This window comes from Melospiza melodia, chromosome 28 (assembly GCF_035770615.1).
Source record: "Melospiza melodia melodia isolate bMelMel2 chromosome 28, bMelMel2.pri, whole genome shotgun sequence".
NCBI lineage: Eukaryota > Metazoa > Chordata > Aves > Passeriformes > Passerellidae > Melospiza > Melospiza melodia.
Window position 1 is genome coordinate 2,277,371 of NC_086221.1, and position 24,217 is coordinate 2,301,587.

The following is a 24,217-nucleotide window of genomic DNA, read 5'->3' on the forward strand; positions in this document are numbered from 1 at the left end:
GTCCACAAGGGGACATCACCCCTCCATGGCCATGTTTGCCACAGTGGTCCCAAGGGAAAGGAGGGCAAGTGTGGTGTTGCATTTTAGTTAAATGGTTTGCTCTGTCTCACCCCTTGAAAATGTAGGGTTTATTCCAAGTCTGTGATCCTCCCCTGAAGTGTCATGGATCTGTAATTCCATTGGCCCAAGGCTTATTCTGTGCCCACTTTGAAACTCCCTGTTAAGCTGTGGGAGGCAGACCAGGCTCTCTCTGGGCCCTTTTCCCCTCCCTCTCTCTTCCCCTCTTCTCCCTCAGAAACCCTGCTGCTCGCAGGGTGGGACCCCCAATAAACCCTCACCTAATCAGCACCCTCAGAAGCCCTATGGAATCTCCTTGCCTGCTACCAGAGAACACACACAGCTCAGGGGGGCCTGGGGACTCCCCAGGGACCCACACACAAACAGCAACACGCCGGGAGGGCAGGGAGGGCTGTGCGGCCCAAGGAGGGCAGGGAGCAGCTGCGTGGCCCATGGAGGTGTGAGCGAGCGGGGAGGGCAGGGAGCAGGCTGTGTGGCCCAAGGAGGGCAGGGATCTCGCTGTGCAGCCCAGGGAGGACAGGGAGGGTAAGAAGGGCAGATCTCACTGTGCGGCCCATGGAGGGCAGGGAGCAGGCTGTGAAGCCCATGGAGGGCAGGGAGCACACTCTGCGGCCCATGGAGGTGTGAGTGAGCAGGGAGGGCAGGGATCTCGCTGTGTGGCCCATGGAGGTGGGAGCGAGCAGGGAGGGCAGGGAGCAGGCTGTGCGGCCCAAGGAGGGCAGGGAGGGTAAGAAGGGCAGGGATCTCACTGTGCGGCCCATGGAGGGCAGGGAGCACTCACTATGTGGCCGATGGAGAACAGGGAGCAGGCTGTGTGGCCCATGGAGGGCAGGGAGCACACTCTGTGGCCCATGGAGGTGTGAGTGAGCAGGGAGGGCAGGGATCTCGCTGTGTGGCCCAGGGAGGGCAGGGAGGGTAAGAAGAGCAGGGATCTCGCTGTGTGACCCAGGGAGGGCAGGCAGCACTCACTGTGCGGGACGTGGGCGGCGCTGAGGGGCTGGTCAGGGACACCATCTCCTGGATGGCCAGGCGCAGCTTGAGGCGGTGCAGGGCGTTGCTGATGCCGATCTCGCGCTGGATCTCGGTGTCCGACAGGGCCGACATGATGGCCCCGCTCTTGACGTTGGCCCGGCACGCAGCCACGTACCAGGCTGGCATCCCCACCCAGAGCTGGGGACAGGGATAGCAGTGACTGCCGGGCACTGCCACCCTGGCTCCCGTGGCCACCCTCTCTAGAGCCCAGATTCAAAGCTGAACGCCCATGTGGGGATTCTTGGCTTGGTTGTACCTTGCAGAGGTGGCTTGTGGAAGGCCCAGCATCCCTGTGCCTGATGGGCACAGCACAGGGAGAGAGCACCCACGGAGCTTTTCACAAAATCATTAAGGTTGGAAAAGCCCTCTGAGAACAGTTACAACCATTCCCCCAGCACTGTTACATTCACCACTTAGCCATGTCCCAGGTGCCACATCCACACATCTTTCAAACACTTCCAGGGATGGCGACCCCACCATTGCCCTGGGCAGCTGTGCCAGGGCCCGACCATCCTTTCACTGAAGCCCTTTTTCCCAATATCCAACCTGAACCTCCCCTGGCACAGCCTGAGGCTGTTCGCTCTCCTTCTGTCCCTGTTCCTGGGAGCAGAGCCTGACCCGCCCCGGCTGTCCCCTCCTGTCAGGAGTTGTGCAGAGCCACAAGGTCCCCCCTGAGCCTCCTTCTTCCAGGCTGACCCCCCTGCTCCCTCAGTCCCTCCTCCTCAGACTTATGCTCAAACCCAAAGCTCTACTCAAACCACAATTCCACAGGCCCTGGGAGGGATGCAGGGATCTCCTCTGCTCTCCCAGGATTTGCAGGCCCCAGCTGTGCACATGGACCGAGCGTGGTGGGACATGGTGGCACACACAGACCTGTGGGGACAGCATGGGGACAGTCCATGGGCACGCACCTCCAGCCAGGACACAACAGTGGGGCCATCCCAGTGGGCAAAGGGCAATCCTTTCCTCCGAGCCTCCTCCAGGAGTTCATGCCTGGCAGGAACAGAAGCAGAAGAGTGATTTTTGGGGGACTTGTGTGGAAGGGAGAGTTCCCTGAAGGGAACATGCTCCGAGCAGCAGGAATACAAAGCTGTGAAGGAAGTAACAAAGCCCAAGGGAGGGTGAAGATGAGATTTCCCAGCAATTCCTAGTCCTGTGCCATGGTTTCCCAGCAGATCAGTTTTTTGCTGGGGCAGGGAAGGAAGTTTACTCACTTCTTCCGTAGGCGCCGATCCTTCTCAGCCTGAGCCCCCAGCTTGCCCAGTCCCAGGGGGTCCTGGATGCCCCCCTCCACATCAGTCAGCAGCACTGTTGGGCAAGCAAGACACCCTCAGGTCAGTGTGATGTCCCTGGTCAGTGTGATCTCCCACAGGGCCAGTGTGGGCATTGTCACCATCCCTATGCCAGGGGGACACACAGTGACAGCACAGAAGGTGACAGTGTCCCTTTGGAACCCACCTCCATGGCCCCCCAGCACTTCCCTGCTGGGAAGCCCAAGCAGACCCCCTCCTGCCATCCCTCCTATTTCCAAATCCCAGAACCCCAAAATCACAGAACAGTCCTTTCTGGAAGGGACCCAGAAAGATCAGTGAGTCCAACGATACTCAGCATGGAAGTAGTAAAGGATTTGGGAATGGAAAAGCAGCTCCTAGTAAAGGGCTCTGCAAAATCCATGGGGAGGGAAGTAGATCTGGGGACATTAAAGATGAGATACAGGGACAGGAGGTCACTGTCCACACCCCAGCTCTGACAGAGCATTAAGGTGACACTATGCTTAGGCCAGAAAGACCAAGGGGAGAAAACACCAAGCTCCAACTTCCCTGAAGCTGCCATGGCCCCAGCATCCCCACACCAGCCGGGGTGTCCGAGCCCCTCCCTGTCACCCCAATGGCAGACAGAGCCAGAGGGTGAGGAGGGTCTGGCACAGACAGGGACAGGGCTGCTCACGGACCCTGCCCCGTGGACCCTTCTCTGCTCAGCTGGTTAAAACGACCCTTCTCCTTCTTCCCAAACAGGCGCCCAATGGAGGATTTGATCCCCTTCCTCTTGGAGCCCTTGTGCAAGGAGTCCTGGCTGCTGCTGGGATTGCTAGCCTGGTCCTCCAGTGAGCTGGGGATGGAAGAGGGAGAGGAAGAGCAAAGCCTTTAGGTTATTCTTGAGCAGGGCACACGGCAAACCCCAGCCCACCCATCCCACATGTGCCCCAGGTGTATCCTCAAACCAAGGGAGATGCCAAGGGTCTTCACATACCTCCTGCCATCCTCCTGACTCAGAGCAGGGTGGCCCAGCTTCTCCAGCCGCAGTGTCCTGGGTGAGGAGGGCGGGGATGTCTCACACTTGATGGTGGTTTTGTCCTCCCGGCTCTCGTCCCGAGCTGCGGGGGACTGAACAAGCGGAGAGGCCGTGAGGGTGGGAGGCCAGACCCCAGCTCCATCCTTGCCCTGCTGCCTGCCTCTCTCTTGCTCCATGGAGGCATGGCCAAAAGAGCCACCAGAGCCCTGCTGGGGCTTTACCATGCTCCAGGAATGGCCTGAATGAGAGCTCTGGCAATGGTTCCAGATGCCCAAGCGGATGGGGAGGATGTGACAGTATGGCTGAGATCCTGGGAATGGGGGGTGAGAGGATGTAACCCCATGGTCCAGGTCAGGGTGTGGGGACAGAAGCTGCTGGCCCTCATTAGAGGGCTCTGAGGAGCACAGATGGGAATGTCCCAAGGACACCCTGTTGCCAGAGGGGACACAATGTTTGAGGACCCAGTGGCTTTCTGAACCTCCCCACGTCCTGCCAGACCCCCCAGGCTGCCAGTGGGAACATGTCCAAGCACCTTTCGGGATCCCCATGATCCTCCTGCTGAGTCCCTGGGGTCCCCAGCTCCATCCCGCGCCTGCTGCACCCTGACCTGGTGTGGATAAAGCCAGGAGCAGGCTGGAAAAAGGGCTTGGACAAAAACCAACGGGATGGGAGCCACTCACTAGCAGTTTCCTCCGGTGCTTCCTCAAGTCGCTGGGCTGATTGCAAGGGGGAAAGCGAGAGAGACACAGAAAGGGGGGCAGTTAATGGAGCACCCCCCCAGAGCAGTCCCGGGGCCAGGCTGCCAGCCTGGAGACAGAAACACGGGCACCCCATCGTCCCACACCCCCCCAGGCCCGTGTGGACACCGGGCTTCGCTCCCACCTCTCGGCCCCTCCCGGCTCCTCACCAACGTCATGATCCCCATGCGGTCCAGGTCCTGCGCCGCGCTGCGCGAGCTCAGCTTGGGCGTGGAGCGGCCACTGAGCGGGGGGGATGAGCTGGCCAGGGACAGGGCTGTCAGCGAGGTGGGGATGGAGGCCCTCTTGCACAGCTGGGTGAGGTTCAGGCCCTCCATGCTGCCGCTCGTGACCCGCGTCTCCAGCTCCTCTGCACGGAGCTCTGTGGACTCCTTCTCCTCCTGGATCATCCTGGGAGACCAGCAGCACTCAGGGCTTCTGGCTCCCCGCCTTCCCAGGGACACAGGGCCTCTATCCTGGGGAAGTGCACCTTGGTCCTGTGCTCAACCCCCAGCCTCCCAGAATGGCAACAAGATCCATCAGGATCCACAAAAACCTGAGCTGAGACACACTCTGATTCCTTTTAATATCCATGGAGGATATGAAATATGATTGATTGAAGTAATGACCCTCTGAGCCAGCACTGGTGCAGCTGAGAGACAGGGAGACTTGGCAGGAAGGACCAAGCCCTGTGGCTGGATGTCCGGGAGCCACTTCCCTGGCTGAAGACACATCAGGCCCCAATTTAAGGCCAGCAGAGCCTCCAGGCTATTTGTTGTCCCCCTGGAGCCATTTCTGCACAAGGCAGTGGTGGGTTTTGGCCATGGTCATACCTGATCTCTTCGTTGATGGCATCCAGCTGCTCCTGAAGCATCATGGCCAGTGTCTGGGCATCTGAGTGCCCACCAGGAGAGAGCACATCCATGGAGCTGAACAGCGTCTCATGGTCATCCTCATCCACGTCGGAGATGTCGGGGTCGCTGTCGAAGGCGTGAGGCCCCGCGGCCAGGACCCCACCTGCCTGGGCCTGCTCCCAGTCCTGGGGGAACAAGGACCACATTCCCATGTCTCCAAAAGCCAGACTGGTGATCCCCATGCAGGAGTTCTATCTCAATGTGACCCGAATGAGAAACCCTTCCATGTTCCCCCATCAATGCACCAGGAGAAAGAAACTGCCCCAAGTCTCCAGATGTGACCCCAATCCCAGGATGCAGGGCAGGAGCAGACCCTCACTCTGGGCTGCACAGGCTTTACCTTGGCTGGCTCCTCTCTCCGGGCACCGAATCGTCCCTTCTGTGCCCGGGGCAGCCCCGGGGCTGCTCCGAAGGGCTCGGCTGGGCCATGGACCACAGCTCCCAGCGGGAAGCGCAGGTCGGTGGCACTGCCCATGTGGGACCTGGGAAGAAAGAGTCCTGTGGGGAACATTGCTCTGTGCAGGACACCCTCACCCTCAGGCTGCTCCCCTTGCAGCCCCGGCTTCTTGGGACAGAGGGGAAGGAGCAGGAGGAAGAGAACACGGCAGGATGCCCATCCCAGTGATGTTTGCTGGCTTGGCATGAAAGGATGCAAAACCAGGCTCTGGAAAAAGGTGCCGATTCCCCCACAGGGGAACTGGAAATGTACTCACAGAATCCTTCACAGAATCATTGAATCACAGAATATCCTGAGCTGGAAGGGACCTACAACAATCAAGTCCAGCTCCTGGCCCTGCACAGACCCCACCCCACCCTGGGCATCCCTGGCAGCGCTGCCCAAACACTCCTGGAGCTCTGGCAGCCTCGGGGCTGTGCCCATTCCCTGGGGAGCCTGGGCAGTGCCAGCACCCTCTGGGGAAGAGCCTTTCCTGATACCCAGCCTGACCCTGCCCTGGCACAGCTCCAGCTGCTTCCTGGCTCCTGTCCCTGCTCACAGAGATCAGAGAATGGAGCTGCCCCTTCTGAGGAATCTGCAGCCTCTGATGATCTCTGACCTCTGGAGACTCCCAACTTTCCCAGACTGTCAGAAGTTCAGCCCTGGGCCCTCCCCTGCTGCTCCCTCCTCTGTGCACCCATGAGGGCATCCAGCCAGTTCTGCCCCAAAGCCCCTGCACTGGGGCTGCTGTGGAGCCAGGGCTGAACAGGCCCCTCCTGCCCCTCCCTCTCCAGAGCAGCTGGAATGTCCCAACACAGCTCGTTGTCTTCTCCATCTCCATGTACCCAGCAGGAGCTAGGGAGCTCTTGTCTTTTTCATGTTTATTCCTGGAAGGGACCTACAACAATCAAGTCCAGATTTTCATGAGAAATGCCCTGATGAGGGTCAGTCTCTTCTGCCAGGCAGTGAGTGACAGGATAAGGGGAAATGGCCTCAAGGGAAGGTTCAGGTTGGATGTTGGGAAAAATTTCTTAATGGGAAGGCTGGTCAGGCCCCAGCACAGGCTGCCCAAGGCAGGGGTGGAGTTCCCACCCCTGGAAGTGTTCGAAAAATGGTAGATGAGGCACTTTGCAATGTGATTTAGTGGATATGCTGGTATTTGGCTGAAGAAGGTTGGACTTGATGACCTTGGAGGACTCTTCCAACCTCACTGATTCTGTGATTACAGTGAATAAAATTCCACCTGAAACATCTTCCAGGTGTGAGGACATGAGCATTGTTGGGACCTCCCAGCAAGAACCAGCTGGGACTTCTTCACCCTCCTCCTCCTTGCCAGGGCTGGTGCGTGGGCCAGGCCCTGGTGAGTCCCACACCAGGCAGAGCAAGGCAGCAGCTCGACAGGAAGGCACTTGGAGCCACTCGTGGTGCTCATTCCACGTCTCCACTTTGCCCACTTGTTCCTCCTGGCCCTGAAGACCTAACCATGGAGCTGAGCCCGGCACATTCCTGGGCACAGGGCGATTACTCCCCACATACAGTGCCCCTGGAGACTCGAGGTTTGTTCAATTTAAGGTGAAGTTAAGATGACAAAAGCAGCATCCCGAGGCAGATGGTGCTTTTCCATCATGGTGGGCCTGGTTTGCAGGCCTGGATCCAGAATCAGGTCAGGCCTGGAGGTCAGGCAGATACAGGCCTGGAGACAAAATCAGCACCATGAGCAGCATGGCTGGAGCCTGGTGTGTCAAAGGCACAAGTTCCAGGGATTTCAGAGCTGCTGACAAGCTGCTGCCCAGCTAAAACCAGATAAAACCACCTTAGACAAAAGCTGACATTTCAGCTGGGGGATCATTCTGCAACTCACGATTTCTGCTGATTTTTCACCTGAGAAATACAAAAAAATCCCCAAACTGTCCATCCTGCTCTTACAGAACATGCAAAGAGGTCCCACACATGCTCCAGACTCTGCTCCAGCACCCAGCTCTCCTTCATCCCCACAGGCTCTTCCTCACCCTCCCCATTTTTTCTCTCCATGACAGACACAGGGTCTCCAGGCCTTCTTCTCCTTTCTGCTGACAGGCCCAAGGCTGGTTACATCAGCTCTTCCCCATCTTTTCCACCTTTGCTAAGAGGGGAATTTTCTTCACTGGTTGCTCCCACTGACCCCTTGCTGCCTTGAACCCACGCTGGAAGCGCTCAGGGCAGGGTGTGGTGTCCCAGGTGGGGCTGTCGTGCTGTCACCCTCCTTTACCACCTCCATTTTCCTGAAGCAGCTCTGGGTGTCCTGGTCAGTGCTGGAGACTGAGACCTGATGGACTCACCTCTGCTCCTGGTGCCCTGCGCTGGGATGTCCCCATATCCCAGCTGACTTTAAATGAAAGGGTGTGGGAGGCCCATTGCATTGGAGACAGAGGGGCTTCATTCTCCTTTGCCTGTAACAGCTCCAAAGCAATTCCTCCTTCTGCCCCAGATGTGATTCCTTTTAATATCACATCTAGAGGAGGAATTCAATGCGTTTGTAAGCCTTTCTTTTAGGGTTTGCAAGGAATGAAATGAAATTTCATTTCACATGCACCAAACCTTGCCAAAATTGATCCCCTTTGAAGGCCAAAACAGAAAAGAAGGACTTACAAACACTCTGGAATGGAGATACCATCAAAGGAATTGCAATTGAAGGGGAAAAAAAAAGAAAATTGGGAAATTTTCTGACTAGAAGAAAATGGACCGGGATTACATCAGGTGCAGTGCAAAGGACAAAAACAGGCCAAAACTAACCATTCCAGATGTTGCAAAAGCAGGGAGAGAAGCCAAGGAGGAAGACACAACTTGGAGGGGAAGATATGAGGGACATGGCATGGATACTTAAAAAAAAATTAATAAAAGAAAAAAATCTTCCCCAAAGTCAAAGCCATCAAAAGGCATGGCATGCCATCAAGGGCAGGGACATGCATTAAAGATTGCCCTATTGGTCCCAATTGAAATCACAAGATTCTGTTTCCCTTCCTAAAAGGAAATTTCATTTTTTGGGTTTGCAAGCCCATCCCCTGTACTCCACAGGGGAAAGTCCTCTGGTGAATATCCAGCTTTCAGAGCAAAATAAGTCCTAAGCCACTTGTGCAGAAAAACAAGAGCAAATTTGGGGCCATTCAGTTGGGCTGGGCTATTCTCAAGAGTCCATGCCCCACCCCAGGACAGATCCATGGTGGGACAGCACAGCTGGAGCTGACCCTGCCATGAGGACCCTGCAGCCCAGCACTGGAGCTTGGGAGCACCAGAAACACTCTGGGGCCCCCAAAGTAAACTGCCCCCAAAGCCAGGGGACACTTACCTGGTGTGCACACTCTCCACAAATGTCCCACTCCTGGTCTTGAGCTGATCCACCTCCAGCCTCAGCTTGTCGATCTCGTCAGACAAACGCCGCTGTTTGGGGGATGAGACAGGCAGGGCTTGGGTTTGCTCTGGAGAACTGCCAGGTTTGGGGCCATCCACATCCTTGGCTATTGCCATGCTTACATTCCCTAGCCCAGGTTTAAAGCATCTTGGACACATGAGCAGAGAAAGAGCTCATGCAGGCAGAGGGAATGAGGGTGCTGGGGAGGGAGGAACAGGACAGACAGGCACAGGGGCTCAAGGAATGCTGCTTTGGGAGATGAAGGAAAACAGGTCCCACTTGGATGCTCTGCTTCTTCTCCAGACTGCACGTGTGTGCTCCCTTGGCAAGGGACTGGCAGTGAGGGACCCCTCAGCCAAACTCGCCCTCCCTCCTGCTCCCAGTCCCATCCCCATGGGGAAGCTGTGCCCACATCCAGCGCTGGGAGATGCCAGGGGAGGCTGCAGATGGACAGGGAGGGAGGGAGGGGAGAAGGGATCTCCCAGGCACAGCAGGATCCAGTCTAGGGGACAAACAGGCCAAGCCAGGGTGGGCAAATTGCCAGCAGTGTCATGCAAGTCCCCAAGCTCTGCCCTGCCCAGACCTGAGCACCCACGGCTGGGAAGCACAAGGAATAAGCACACATGCTCCCTGCAGGCAAGGGGAAAAGCAGCCCCCTGATCCCCCAAACCATGCATGAGACATGCAGCACATCCCAAAAGCTCCCACTGCTCCCAAAAGCCATGTCCCTGCAGCTTTCTAGCTAGGCCACTGGGGGTTCATGCAGATGATGCTGAAGTGCCTCATCTGAGAGCAGGGTGTGAACACTGCGGGGTCCCTGCAAGCTGGGCACGGGGCAGAGCACCCCCAGCCTGGGGAAGCCTCAGGGGCCAGGGGCTGTGGCTTCCTGAGCCCTCCTCCAGGCATGGGTGAAGCCAGCCTGGCCTCAGCACTGCACAGAGGGCGCAGGGATGGGTGAGTGTGACAGAAGGTGGATGGCAGGGAACTGACCCGGGGCTCTCTGGGGAGGGGTGGCAGCTTCCATCCAGCCACTGTATGGGTGAGTGTGTGGCCTCCTGCTGCTGGGTGCTCTGCTGCCCCCAAACTGGGGCATTTTAGGAGAAGCAAGTGCCCCAAACTGGGGGTTGGGAGTGAGGCAATGCCATCACTGGGTCAGGTCCCTGCAGCCGCATTTACCTTGTCATGCTGGTGTTCCTCTATCTGCTTTTGGGTATTTTCCAGCTCTTGTAACAATGTATTCTTTAAGAAAAACCAAAAATAAAATAAAAGGGAACAAAAACAGGAAAGAAAAAGAGAGACCATTTAGGAAATGGCCACGTGGCCTCCCCGGAATGGCCAGTGTGGAATTCCTGTGTAGTGAACACCTGGAAAAGGCTCTCTGGGCCATTCCTCACCTGCCTGTGCACAGGTCTCCTCTGCAAAGCTCCTGCCTCTCAAGCAGGGTGGCCACAGCTCAACTCCTGCCCCACTCTGGGGCTGAGCATGGCCATGGGGGGCGATGAGGGATGGGCTTGAAGATTAGGAAATATGTCTGAGAGAAGAACAACTCCTCGAGCAGCTAGATCAAAGGGAAAAATGTCCCTTACATCTGAGCTAGGGAGTAGGTAGGGGGGAAAGGAGATGTGCTTATAGTCACACAATCATGGGACTGTTAAGACTGGAAAAGCCCTCTAAGATTGAGCCCAACCATTCCCCTCAGCACTGCTGTGTTCATAGCTAAACCATGACCCCAAGTGTCACATCCATGTTTTTGGAACACTTCCAGGGATGGTGACTCCACCACTCTCCTCAGCAGTCTATTCCAATGCTATAATTATTTCCTTGATTTTTTTTTTTCCCCTAATATCTGTCTAAACCTCCCCTGGAGAGTTTGTAACTGCCTCAACCAGTGCTCATTTTTGGTAAGTGCTGGCAGCCAAACAGGATCCTTTTTGTGCATGAAAGAAATGGATGAACTCTCAGGGTGGGCAAGTGCTGGCACCAGACTGGGGAGCAGGCAATGCCCTTCAAAACGTGTCACCACTCTGGTCCCTGTTGCTTGCTGGGGTGGGATTTGGACTCATCCCTCCAGGTTGGGTCCTGCTCTTTATCCAGAGAAATCTGCTGAATAACTGGACATGCTGGCATAGTCACATTTGGTTGAGGACAGGAGGAGCAGAGCAATGGGGTGGGGGGACAGAGCCAGCCCTGGGGGCATCAGCTGGAGGATGCACCTGTGTGCTGAGGGCAGGAACCCTGAGAGAGCTGAATCACCAAGGCCTGACCTCCCACTGGCACTCTGGATGGATGCTTGCTTGGAGCCAGCTGCTCCCAGTTAATTCCATTCACACTGAGGCAGCCACAGCTCCAGCCAGCTCCTCCCAGGAAACCCAGTTCCCAGGAGTCAGGTGGGAGATGTTCATGGACACTGCCCTGGCTTGGAGAAGGGAAATCAGTCTGCAGCTGGGGACAGGAAAGTTTTAAGGCAGCATGTGGAGGGATGGGCACTGGGACAGGATGAACACTGCAATTTTTCCTGCAAAATGCAGGTAGGATTTGCTCTGACAGCTGGGCACAGGTGGCATCAGGGCTGCACCAGCAGAAACAGCGAGGTGAGGGAAAGGAGCAGGACAAATCCTGAAGCTGTGGGAGGTGGGAGATGGTGTGGAGGGGGTCTCCCTGAGTGAGGTGACCAGAGCAGTTCCCTGTGCTCCACCAGCCCCAGCACAGCCATGTCTTGCACGTTACCATTTCTCCAGCCCTGCACAGGCACTTCCAGCCCTGGGCCATGGCTGGATGAAGCACAGAGGGACTGCAGACCCCTCAAGCCCCAGAGAAGCCCTGCCCCAGGCAGTACCTTCTCCTCCAAGGCTGCCATCCTCTCCTTGAGGTGCAGCTGCAGCCGCTCGTTGCTCTCGCTCAGCAGCCGATCCACGGTGTCCGAGAGCCGCTTGTTGTGCTCCTCGTTCATCTTCTCCCTCTGCCGTGCCTGGGACAGACACACAGACACCTGTGTCACATCCACAGGGGCTCAGTGCCCTCCTGCCTTCCTGTGCCTGCTGCAGTGTCAGAGCTGGCCCACCAGGCCCAGTGTCTGGGGACAAACCCTGGTTGGACCCTCTGAGCTGGCCCTGCTGCCTCTGCCAGCTCCCAGGCAGGGATGAACAGGAGAGAAAAGGATTAAGGAGACCATGCCTGCCTGCCCCTCAAGGAAGCTTCTCCTGTGTGTCTGCCAGGGATACCCACACTGGGGGCACCTTCCAGACACCACTGGACACGGAACCTCTGGATTTTCAAATATCTGTCTTAAGGCAAAACATCTGGGGGCTTCCCCAGGGCCACATCATGTAATGTCACCTGGGTGACCCGAGAAATGGGCATCAGAGCCTCCTGCAGGGACAGCCCAGCCCCAGCTGAGAAGCACAGAAGCTGAAGAATGGACTGTGCAGCCCAGGGCACAGCAGCTCAGCTTCCCTGCCCTTTTAATTCTGCTGATCCAGGCTCAGGGGAAGAACTGCTGAAGCCTCCCCTTCCACCCTTTGGGGTTCCAGCTTCCCCCAGAGAGTGATGCTGAGAGAGGAGTGGGTGTGGAATATTAACAGCAAGTCTTGGATGCCTGGGAGATGGGAAATCACAGCAGAGAGTGCCATGAGCTCCTGTGTGGCTCAAGTTTAAGTGATCCCAGATGGGAAAGGATTAACCAGGCTGTTCTCCCAAGCTGCTCCCAAACTGCAATCCACGTGTGCCCAGGTACCCAGGCACCAAGGATCAGGACTCACCCTGGCCAGCTCCTGGTTCTTCTCCTCCAGCTGAGTCTCCAGCTGCCGGAGGTGCTCCTCGATGCTCCCGTGCCTCTCTTCTGCCTGGGAAAAGCAGAGCAGCCTTCTCGGATGATGCTCCCAAAGCCAAGAGGGCCCTGCTGCATCCTGGTGTCCATCTCTGCATCTGAGTCTTTCCTGGCATGCAGGGCTCTATCCCGCTGCCTGCATCCCTGCAGGGCTCCCTGTGAGCCCAAACTGGCCCTGCTGCATGGTGACAGGAGCTGGAGGTGCTCGGTGAGAGCCTAAACACCATTCCAGAACCCAGGAAGGGCAGGGATGGCTGCATCCATTCCTCCCTCCAGGCCTGCCCCCTCCAAAATCCAGCCTGGTGCTTCCTCTTTCTCCTCATCTTAGAGTGGTCTCACCCAAGCCAAAGGGCATCCACACAGACAGGGCCATCCCTGCCTTGGAGAAAGGGGCCAAGGGAAGGCAGCAAACCCTTCATGTGCAGGACACATTGAGGTGTCCTTTAAAGGCAGTGCCTTGTCCCTGCAGCAGTGGGGGACAAGGGGACAGAAAGGCCACAGCTGGGAAGCAGAGTGGGATGCCTTGGGCTGCCAGGGGCTCCATGGCTGCAGGGGTGTCCTGGGTTGGCTGTATGATGCTTTTATCCCAAATCATCTTGTTCTGTTTATGCTGAATAGTAAGTTTTGCACCTTTAAGACTTATTGCAGAGAGTGAAGGGGGGAGAGAAGTGCAGGTTTTTTTTCCTCCAGACACTGCTCTCACTCCTCCACATTCCTCCTCCTGAACTGTTGTTGTCTGCGGACAGACAGTGGGACAGAGCTCTTCTTTTGCTTTTTAGTTAGTGTTAGCTAGCCGAGGCAAAGAAGTTCCCTGGACTGTGTTTTTTTCTTTTCTTTGGACCTCTTGACTCTGGACTGAACACCCAGGAGAGCACCAACAGCTGCAGCTGTGGCCCACCGGGCCGGGCCTGGCCTGAGACAATTCCAGCACCGGAGGGACTGACCAGAGACTGAGTGAGCAGGGACGGGGTTTTCTCAGTTTGTCATCTCTTTTAGAGTGGCAAGGGGTCTCATTGTTTGATATTGTTTTGGTTTTATTGTTTAATAAACAGTTTTTTTCCACCTTTCTCCAAGGAGGTATTTTTTCCTCCCGGACCAGTTGGGGGGAGGGGCCAATTGGATCTGCTTTTCCCACCGGAGCTCCTTTGGGGGATTCTTCCCCAAATTTGCTCTAAACCTGGACAAATACAAGGGGGCAGCCAGACCCAGCTCCTCCCCTGGCCCCAGCACTGCCCTCCCTCTCCAACCCCTGCCCTCCTTTCCAATCCCTGCCCTCCCTCTCGGATCCCTCCCTGATCCCTCCCCGATCCCTTTCCTCCCATTCCCTCTGGTCTCTGCCGTCCCCAGCAGCTCCAGCCCAGCCCCTGCAGCCCGGCCCCAGCCCTGCCACTTGCCTTGGTGAGCGCAGCAATGCGCTGGGCCAGCTCGGCTTCCACCTCGGGCAGCGTCTCTGCCTTTCTCATTGTCTGCTGCAGCTTCTGCTCGGCCAGCTCCAGCAGCTCCTGCAGGTGCCGCGCCTTCTCCTCGCACTGTGGGACAGCAGCGTGTGTGCCACCCGGGCATGGCCCACCCAGCACCCCTCCTGCCCCAGCCCCGGGCAAGGGGACACTCAGGGCCGGTACCTGGCGGTGCAGGGACTCCTTGTTGGCCAACTCATTCTCCAGTTTGTCATTGAGGTCATGGATGGAGGTGGCCTCTCGCTGGGCTGCCAGGTACCGCTTCTCCAGCGTGGTGATCCTCTCCTCCATGTCCTCCTTCTGTGCCAGGGCCTGGGGAAGCAATGGGGCTGTCACATCCTGCTCTGTGACAGCATTTTGGGAATAGCGAGGCCATCTAGCTCCTTCAAGCCTGGGACACCCCGAGTCTAAGGGAAGGGAAAACCCCTCTTGACATGGGAATGAGGGACAGCAGAATGGGACAGTGATGAAGGGAGAGTCAAACAATCACAGGAAAACCTTCTAGAGAGGACACAGGTCACTGCCCCAGGTGTGCTGCACACCTGAGAGCCTGTCTGTAACCTCAGGGAAGTCCTGCTGATGGACTTGGGGACAATTTCCCAAAGGCAGCGGCCTCTTTTGGAGAACATCCTGCACATAACAGGAGTTCAATCCCCTCCCAGCCCAGTGGACACAGCTGTGAGGTCTCTGCCCTAGGCTGGGCAGTGCAAGGGGACAGGGACTCACTCACCTCTCTGAGGTCTCTCTGGTACTTGCTGCTCATCTCCTCAGATTTGATCAGATCCTTCCTGGCAGTGCCCAAATCCTCCTCCAGCTCAGCCACGCTGGCAGCCAAGGCAGAGATTCGTTCCTTGGCCTGGACCACTTCAAAATTCTGCTTCTCCAGGAGCTCCTGCAGCTCCACCACCCGCCCGGCCTCGTCGTCCGGGTGGACGGAGCCATTGGAGAGACGCTGCAAGGCACCAGAGGGAGGTGGATACTGGGATGCTCCAAAGCTCCCAGGCTGTGGCATTGCCTGCAGCTACTCAGAGTGAGAATGTGGCCCTGCAGGGACGCAGTGAAGGGATGGAAGTGGAGACAGGGGGCTCTGAGACCTCCATCAACAGCCTCCACAAGCCAGGGATGGGGATGCTTACAGGAATGATGGAATAGGGGTGGCTGATGCTCTTCCACCAGAGCATCTGGTGGAAGATATCCCTGCCCATGATGGGGGTTGGAACAAGATGGCCTTTAAGGTCTCTTCCCATACAAATCATTCTGTGATCTCTGGGAAGCAGAACCCCTTGGAGCACCCAAGCACAAATTCAGTGCACCCCCTCAGAAATGGCCTGTACTCACCAGGAACAGGCATTTCCCATGGGGCTGGACCCAGAGGAGAGGGAAAACAGCTTTCAGCACCCTGGAGCCAGCATCAGGGAGGTGGGAGAAATGACAGCCTCCCTGAGCAGGGTCAGAGCAGGGCTTTGCTGGGCTCTCACCTTCCATGGAAGTTTGGGTGCTGCTTCCTTGGGCTCCCTGTCCTCACGCTCGCCCGCCGCCGGCTCCCGGGCAGAGCCCTGCTGCAGAGCTGCCACCTGCAGGGAGCAGGGACCTGATCAGCACCGGGGACAGCAGGAGCTGAGGCACCAGCTCCCTGCCAAAGTCCTGCTCCTGGCTGGGGGGCCCAGAGGGAGCAGGTGAGGAACAGCCCTGAGCTGGCACTGCTGGGGGCACAGCTGGAATCCTGGGGCAGCTCTGGGCCTCCCAGTCCAGGAAGACACTGAGGGGCTGGAGTGTGTTTAGGGAAGGGAATAGAACTGGGGAAGGGACTGGAACACCAAGAGTGGTTGAGAGAGCTGCAGGGGCTCAGCCTGGAGAAAGGGAGGCTCAGGGGGGACCTCCTGGCTCTGCACAACTCCTGACAGGAGGGGGCAGCCAGGGTGAGGGGCAGTCAGGCTCTGCTCCCAGGGAACAAAGGGACAGGACAAGAAGAAAGGGCCTCAAGCTATGCCAGGGGAGGGTCAGGTGGGACATCAGGAAAAAATCTTTCACTGAAAGGGTGGTCAGGCCCTGGCACAACTACCCAGGGCAGTGATGGAGTCACCATCACTGGAAGTGTTCAAAAAACAAGTGGATGTGAAACTTCACAATATTGTTCAGTGGGCATGGGGGTGTTTGGTCAAAGGTTGGAGGCTTTTCCAGCTTTAATGATTCCACGACTCTAAGAGAGAGGAAGTCAGAGGTGCTGGGAAGGCTCAGTACTGAGGAAGGTTTTCCTGGTGAGCCCAGGGCTCCCTCCCAGCTCATTTCACTGGTTTACAGCCACACAAATTCTGAACCCAGTGCAGCAGGAGAAGGGGGTAGACGCTGGCACTGTGTCCTGCTCTGATAGGCGAGGGTGGGGAATGGTCCCTGAAAGGAGAGGGGCCTGGGAGCCTGGGAAATACCATGAGACTTATCCTGGGAACTGGAAAGAGGAGCAAAATTTGGCCAGCAGAGGCTGTAGAATGGCTCCTTCCTTTTGGGACTAGTGGCTGGGCATAAACTCCAGGAAGGGAAACAGAGTTCATGTCTCTTCAAGATCACTTTTTCCCTGGAAGTGTCCAAGGCTGGGTTGGACAGAGCTTGGGGTAAGCTGGGATAGTGGAAGGTGTCCCTGCCCATGGCAGGGGGTGACATGAGATGGGCTTTAAGGTTCCTTCCCACCCAAATGAGTCTGGGATTCTGAGATGACCACGGCTGGAGGTTGGGGACAGCAAACTCCCAACCCCAGGACTCCAGCAGGGAAGAAGATGGGGGATGCAAGATGAGGTGCTTGAAGCAGTGTGGTTTGGGTCTCTGCCAAGTCAGGGCAAATCCCACGTCACCCTCAGCCCCCTGGAATGATTCAGATTCAGACTGTTTTTGTCAGTGACATGAATTCCAAACAGCAAACAACAGGGAAATGTCACCTGTGAGACAAACAGTTCTCAGAATCTTTCCAAGGTTTCCTTAAACACAGACAAACCTTCAAGTAAACAGCAATTTTAGAACAAAAGCCTTACAAAGAACCTGACCAAATGCAAATACCACATGAACTGCCCAAGGTAATGGGGAGCATCCCCAGCCCAGCAGGTGCCCAGGTACCCCTTACCTGCCGATGGGCATCCACGAGCTGCTCCTCCAGGGTGGCCACGCGCTCCAAGGCTGCACGCAGGCGTTCCCTCACCTGCAGGTGAGTGAAACAATGGGAAAGGCTGTTATTGATCCAGGATGAGGGTGGCCAGGATTTAGGCATGCTCCCAGGCCTGTTTGTTAGACCGACAGCCAGGCTCAGGTGGATTCACAGGTTCAGGATCATCCAGGCCATCACAGGGGGTTAAACTGTGTTGGAGAAAACAGGCTGAGTCAATTCTTGGACCTCTATGGCCAGGACAGCCTGGAGAGTCTCCCAGCAGAGGAAGGAGATGCTTGGGGTGAATGAATGAGGAGGAAAAATGAAGACTGACCCAGGGTGTCAAATGCCACCACCCCGAGAGTGACCTGAGGGAGTTCCCTGTCCCCAACAGCCTCAAACCCAGAGGATACACTGGGCAGCCCTAGCAGCTCCTCACTGCAGCTTTGGGATATCCAAGACTTTCCTGCTGAGTGACCCATGTCACCTTAACAACACACAGTAGCAGGGAGGGAGTGGAGGGGTGGGAGAAGGAACTCTGAGCCAGGAGAGGTCCCAGCAGCTTTCCCACCTTTTCATCCAGTGCCTTGTGATGCTCAAAGAGCGACTTGAGTGCCTTGAGCACCTCGACCTCACTGGACACCCCAGATGGTGACTGGGCCTGCCGCTTGACCACGGTCATCCTGAGGGAGCGCTCATGCCGTGACACCAGGCACTCCAGGTGCTCCAGCAGGAGCTGCGGGGGGATGACAGAGGGGCTGTCACTGCCAGGAGGGGCCCAGCAGCCCCGGGGCCCCCACAGTGCCAGGGCTGAGGGCCCCCAGCAGGGTCCCCAGGCTTACCCGGGTGTTGTTGCGCTCGGCTTTCAGCTCTGAGATCTCCTCCTCCCTCTCCAGGAGCTGCTCCCGGCAGGCGCTGAGCTCCCGCGTCAGCGTCGCAAACTCCTGCGGAGAGCAGCGACAGGGCATGGGGGAGTCAGCACTGCTGCACCTCCAGCACAGCATTTCCATCCAAACCCAACCAGGGCAGCACCGAGGGAATGTGGAGAAACCAGTGGAGAGGCACAGCCAGGCCAGGAGGGGATTTATTCCTGGCTTCCCTCATGCTCTGGACAAGGAGAACACAGCAGCTCAAGATTTATCCCACTTGATGTCCAATGGCACAAGAAGCTGTTCTACAGCTGCAGAGGTGGTGGATGGCATTTAAAGCATCCCAGTCAAGACCACCAGCACATTCCCATTCCCACTGTCCCCTGGATGCACATCCCACCTTGGAGCATCCCATCAGGCTAAAACTCACCACAAAGCCACAGCTGGTCAGGATGAGCCCCCTGGCCCTGAGCCAGCCTCTGCCATGGCCTCAGGATCTGGAATCATCCAAAACTTCCTTGCAAAAAAGAGGTTGCTGCCTCAGTCTAGCATGTGGAGCATCGGTGAGCTGCATATGGGGCACCCCCAGGTCCCAAGTCCCAGCTGAGAGGGATGGGGCACAGCAGGAGACAGCCAGGTGCCACCAGCTCTTGCTGCTGCCGCTGCTTCCTCCAGGGATGTGACAGCCAGCAAGGAAGAGCCAAGCCCAGAGCAATGCCAAAGAAATGCTGCACACCCAGCACATCCCTCAAGACAGGATGAAAGCCACAATCACACTTGTGTTGGAGGGAAAGGGAAATTCACTTTGAAGTCCCTTGGATGCAGGAGGGTTCCCTTTCCCATAGGAAATGGAACCCAGGCACCTGGGTGAGCCCAGGAGCACCTCCCATTGCTCCCAGTGTCTCTTCAGTGGTGCCAGGCCTAAGTGAGGTTTTGCAGCTGGGATTTCTTAGGGTGAGAAATGCAAATGCAGGAACATGCCATGAATTCACACCATGTTCAGTGCTGGAAAGAATTTTAAAAGGCAAAGGATTTCAGAAGAAGCCAAGAAGGATTTGATGGAGCATTAACAAACCAAATTTCAAAAGGGGGTTGAGAGCTGCTTTACAGCATGAAATTCTTTTTCACTTTAATTTTCAGGTTTACCAAATAAAACCCCTTCAAACTGAAGCAAAGCATTGAGGCTTAGGCTGAACCAAATGCTCTGCTCAGCTCCAAGTGAAACCTCCTGTGACAGCTGAAGCTCTGAGAAATCCTGAGCTTTTACATCTGCTTGCCCCAGCCAGGTTTTCCCTCTCCCTTCCCTCCCAAACCTGTCCCACTGCTGGGGTTTGTAGCCTGGGATTGGTGGGGATGGTGGAGCCAGTGGTGCAGTTGAGACCCCCACAGTGGGACAGGACCTGAGCAGGCTGCAGTGAGGGGAAAGAATCACTGATCCCACAAACAGCTGCTTTCCTGCCTGTCACCTGCCTTAGGCAGCTGCCACCTCACACTCCTGCTCCATACCCCTGCCCTGGCATTGCCCCAGGGCCTGAGGTCCCCAGTTCCTTCCCAGACCCCTTCCTGCCCCATCCATTCCCCAGGGACCACTCCAGCCCTGCAGTTTTCCCTCTTCCCATCTCATCTTAGGGACCGCTCCAATCCTGGCTCCATCCCTTCCCCAGGGATCCCTCCAGCCCTGGGATCATCCTATCACCCTTCTCCCCACCAGTTCTCCCCCAGATCTGTCACAACACCCCAAACCTTGTCACTAACCTCTGCCATGCCCCATTCCATCCTTGCTCTGGGACCATCCCAGAGCCCCCAGAGCACAGGGAACCCTCGGCAGGCCCAGCTCCAGTGGGATCCCACCGTGCCAGCCCAGCCCTTCCTGGAGCTGTGCCCTGCCCGGCGCTGGGACCACGGTGTGATCCCGATCCTGATCCTGACCCCAGTGTGATCCCAGTCCTGATCCCAGTGTGATCCTGACCCCAGTGTGATCCCAGTGTGATCCCAGTCCTGATCCCAGTGTGATCCTGATCCCAATCCTGACCCCAGTGTGATCCCACTGTGATCCTGATCCCGATCCCGAGCCTGATCCCAGTGTGATCCTGGTGTGATCCCGATCCCGGTGCAATCCTGATCCCAATCCCAGTGCGATCCTGTTCCCAATCCCGATCCTGATCCCAATCCTGATCCCGATCTCGGTGCGATCCTGATCCTGATCCCGGTGCGATCCCGACCCCGATCCTGATCCCGATCCTGATCCCAGTGTGATGCTGGTGCGATCCCGATCCTGATCCCGGTGCGATCCCGATCCCAATCCCGGTGCAATCCCGATCCTGATCCCAATGCAATCCCGATCCCAATCCCGGTGCGATCCTGATCCCAATCCCGGTGCAATCCCGATCCTGATCCCAATGCAATCCTGATCCCAATCCCGGTGTGATCCCCATCCGGATCCCAGTGCAATCCTGATCCCAATCCCGGTGCAATCCCGATCCTGATCCCAATGCAATCCCGATCCCAATCCCGGTGCGATCCTGATCCCAATCCCGGTGCAATCCCGATCCTGATCCCAGTGCAATCCTGATCCCAATCCCGGTGTGATCCCGATCCGGATCCCAGTGCGATCCTGATCCCAATCCCGGTGTGATCCCGATCCGGATCGCAGTGCAATCCTGATCCCAATCCCGGTGTGATCCCCATCCTGATCCCAGTGCAATCCTGATCCCAATCCCGGTGTGATCCCCATCCTGATCCCAGTGCGATCCTGATCCCGATCCCGATCCTGGTGCGATCCTGATCCCAGTGTGATCCCAGTGTGATCCTGATCCCGGTGCGATCTCGATCCCGATCCCAATCCCAGTGCGATTCCAATCCCCATGCGATCCCGACCCTGATCCCGATCCCGATCCTAATCCCGATGGGCTCAGGGCATCAGGCCCGGCGCAGGTACACGTGCCTGTTCCGTGCGTTATGCAAGCGCTGCCAGCAGCTCCCGAGCATCCCTGCGGATTAGAGCCGGGCTGGGAATGCCGGCAAGCAGACAGCAGCAGGAGATGTGCCAGAGAGGTGCCTGTGCATCACCACAGATTCAGGGATCTGTCACTCCCCCAGTCCCTCAACATGCTGAGAGACAGGCGGCAGGGCTCCAGGAGCTTGGGAAAAGCATCCTGGCACCGGGATGGCCCTGGGAATGGCTCCCAGCAGCCCGAGCTGAAAACGTGGGAGATGCATCAGCTCTGGGCTTTTCCAGCAGCAGGCCAGGACCCTGAGGATCCAAAGCCTCTCTTCTGCCCCGTGGCTGGAAGGGGACACTGGCTGTGGACACAGATGCTCTTCCCATGGGAGTGAACAGAGCAGGACAGCGTGGGATGGGTGGGACAAGGCATTGGAGGCAGCAAGAGGACAGGGGTGGCCAGTGCTGGGGACAGAGATCACCATCACCCAGGGAGGGATGGCCAGAGCTGGGGACAGAGATCACCATCACCCAGGGAGGGATGGCCAGAGCTGGGGACAGAGATCACCATCACCCAGGGAGGGATGGCCAGAGCTGGGGACAGAGATCACCAGCATCCAGCCCCCTCTCCCTGCATTCCCTCGCTGTGGTGGCCAGGCTGTACAGATGCTCCTGCAATCAGGATTTCATCCTGAAAGAGGGGATTAAAAGGGAGCAAATCCTCTGGAGAGAGAGGCAGCCCCTGCTGTGGCCAGCCCAGAGCACAGGCGGTCAGCAGGTCACAGCCAGGGTGGGCACAGCACAGAGCTGCCACCAGCCCTCCCCCAGGGCTGCTCCTCTCCCAGCCCTTCATCCCGACAGGAATGCTGCCTGCATCCTGTGCTCTGTGTCCCACATCCTGTGCCAGGCCTGGAGCACCCCACGGCAAATCAAAGAGCCCTCGGTCACTGTCCCCCCTCAGGGAAAGCTGCAAAAATGAACATTTACATCAAAAATAGCAACAGCCCTGCGGCGAGCCAGGCCAGCAGTGAGGTCAGCCAAGTACACAGGGCCCGAGTATGATGCCTTGGGAATAAAAAATAGGAATAAACCACTGCAGCTCCCGTTTGCAGCCACCTCCCTCAGCCCTGGCTGTGCCAGATGCCAACATTGCCACCTTGCTCTGGGTCACTGGTGGGCACCAGGCAAGCTGGGGACCATGACAAGCTGTCCCAGCTCATGGCTGCAGTGTTGCACTGTGGAGTGCAGCCTCCACCCCCATCCACAGGTGTGCCCTGGCCCTCCATCCCAGCAAAGTGGACATAAAGAGGATCCAGATGATTTTCCTCTGCCCTGGCCATGGCCAGGAGTCTCCCAGGCAAGGCAGAGGTGCCTGCCCTGCTCTGATAAGCTCTGTGACTAAGCAGGGACGCCTATTAACAGATTAGAAAGTGAAGGAGAGGTGCCTGATCTCCAGTCCAAGGGTGGAAAAACACAGCCTGAGAGTCCCCAGGAGCCCTGCAAGCCCAGCACTTCAGGAAGGGGCCAGTTTGGATTAAAACCAAACCTCCACCAAGTGACTGACTGGGCTTGGCCCCAAGTCCTGGGGTGAGAGGGAGCAGGATGGAGGGATGGAGCAGGATGGAGGGATGGAGCAGGATAGAGACATGGAGCAGGATGGAAGGATGGAGCAGGATGGAGGGATGGAGCAGGATGGAGGGATGGAGCAGGATGGAAGAATGGAGCAGGATGGAGGGATGGAGCAGGATGGAAGGATGGAGCAGGATGGAGGGATGGAGCAGGATGGAGGGATGGAGCAGGATGGAGGGATGGAGCAGGATGGAAGGATGGAGCAGGATGGAGGGATGGAGCAGGATGGAGGGATGGAGCAGGATGGAAGGATGGAGCAGGATGGAGCAGGATGGAGGGATGGAGCAGGATGGAAGGATGGAGCAGGATGGAGGGATGGAGGGATGGAGCAGGATGGAGCAGGATGGAGGGATGGAGCAGGATGGAAGGATGGAGCAGGATGGAGGGATGGAGCAGGATGGAGGGATGGAGCAGGATGGAAGGATGGAGCAGGATGGAGCAGGATGGAGGGATGGAGCAGGATGGAAGGATGGAGCAGGATGGAGGGATGGAGCAGGATGGAGGGATGGAGCAGGATGGAAGGATGGAGCAGGATGGAGCAGGATGGAGGGATGGAGCAGGATGGAGCAGGATGGAAGGATGGAGCAGGATGGAGCAGGATGGAGCAGGATGGAAGGATGGAGCAGGATGGAAGGATGGAGCAGGATATAGAGATGCTGTTTTCAGAGCAGGGAGGGAGACCTGGAGCACCACACAAGCTGTTGAAGTGGGATGCTGTGGACTGGGACTTGGATCTTTAATCAGCACCAGGCATGTTGGGGGTTTGGGGTTTTTCTCCTTGGCTGCATCAGGGGGGAAGGCACAGGGAAGAGCTGGAGGCAGGCCAGGAACCAGCAGCATGGAGATGGCTGGAAAAGCACAGAGAGGTTTAGGAAGCTCAGGGGGAGAACGCTCCTAGGCCTGTAGCATGGGAAAGCTGGAATGCCAAAGTCCTCAGCCCAAGGCCCCCGTTTCTGTCCCTGTGCCATCTGCAGCACAGACAGGGATGCAGCAGGATCACACCACAGGCAGCAAAATTCCCTGTTTGTGGCAGGAGCACGGCTGCTGCTCCAAGGCACCAAGCCTGGGGACAAAGCAGCTCCAGCTGTAGGATTAATGACATTTTAAAGCCCCTAATTGGAGAGATTGATCCTGAGGGAGCGGCAGGGATGGGTGGGAAGGATGCGCTGCTGACTCGGCATGAGAGGGACAGTCCCATCCATTGTCTGCCCATTGGCAGCCCCACCACCCCACTTCTTCTCTCCCAGGAGTGGAGCAGAATGAAGAGGAAGCCCCAAATCAGAGATGAGGGGATAAACACAACCCCAGCAGTTGTAGCATGGGATTACACAGATTAAATCCTGCTGGGTAAACCCAGGGCTTCGACCATCACCCACCCCCAGCGCTGGACACCAGCACCTCCCAGACCTCCTGGATACAACACCAGGGCTCTGCAAGAGCATCCATGGGGAATCAGTGTCCTCCCTTCAGCAGGATGTGTATTTC

At 57.1% G+C, this 24,217-nt stretch overlaps 1 protein-coding gene across 11 annotated transcripts in view; it reads right to left on the reverse strand.

The window, feature by feature from the left end:
- PPFIA4 (PTPRF interacting protein alpha 4) overlaps nt 1-24,217 on the reverse strand; it is a 65,346-nt gene that overhangs the window by 9,500 nt on the left and 31,629 nt on the right. For 8 of the 11 annotated variants that reach the window (XM_063178102.1, XM_063178101.1, XM_063178104.1 and 5 more), the window contains 20 exons: nt 18,136-18,237; nt 17,865-18,029; nt 17,273-17,347; nt 15,639-15,734; nt 14,891-15,112; nt 14,326-14,472; nt 14,094-14,232; nt 12,636-12,715; nt 11,714-11,845; nt 10,054-10,116; nt 8,815-8,906; nt 5,394-5,535; nt 4,973-5,178; nt 4,310-4,550; nt 4,083-4,118; nt 3,361-3,494; nt 3,062-3,219; nt 2,325-2,418; nt 2,022-2,103; nt 1,048-1,248 (listed from right to left, as the gene is read on the reverse strand). In XM_063178102.1, the coding sequence (XP_063034172.1) occupies nt 1,048-1,248; nt 2,022-2,103; nt 2,325-2,418; nt 3,062-3,219; nt 3,361-3,494; nt 4,083-4,118; nt 4,310-4,550; nt 4,973-5,178; nt 5,394-5,535; nt 8,815-8,906; nt 10,054-10,116; nt 11,714-11,845; nt 12,636-12,715; nt 14,094-14,232; nt 14,326-14,472; nt 14,891-15,112; nt 15,639-15,734; nt 17,273-17,347; nt 17,865-18,029; nt 18,136-18,237 (2,607 nt within the window). The remainder of the gene's footprint in view (nt 1-1,047; nt 1,249-2,021; nt 2,104-2,324; nt 2,419-3,061; nt 3,220-3,360; nt 3,495-4,082; nt 4,119-4,309; nt 4,551-4,972; nt 5,179-5,393; nt 5,536-8,814; nt 8,907-10,053; nt 10,117-11,713; nt 11,846-12,635; nt 12,716-14,093; nt 14,233-14,325; nt 14,473-14,890; nt 15,113-15,638; nt 15,735-17,272; nt 17,348-17,864; nt 18,030-18,135; nt 18,238-24,217) is intronic. The other 3 variants (XM_063178109.1, XM_063178108.1, XM_063178107.1) reach the window with 2 other exon arrangements.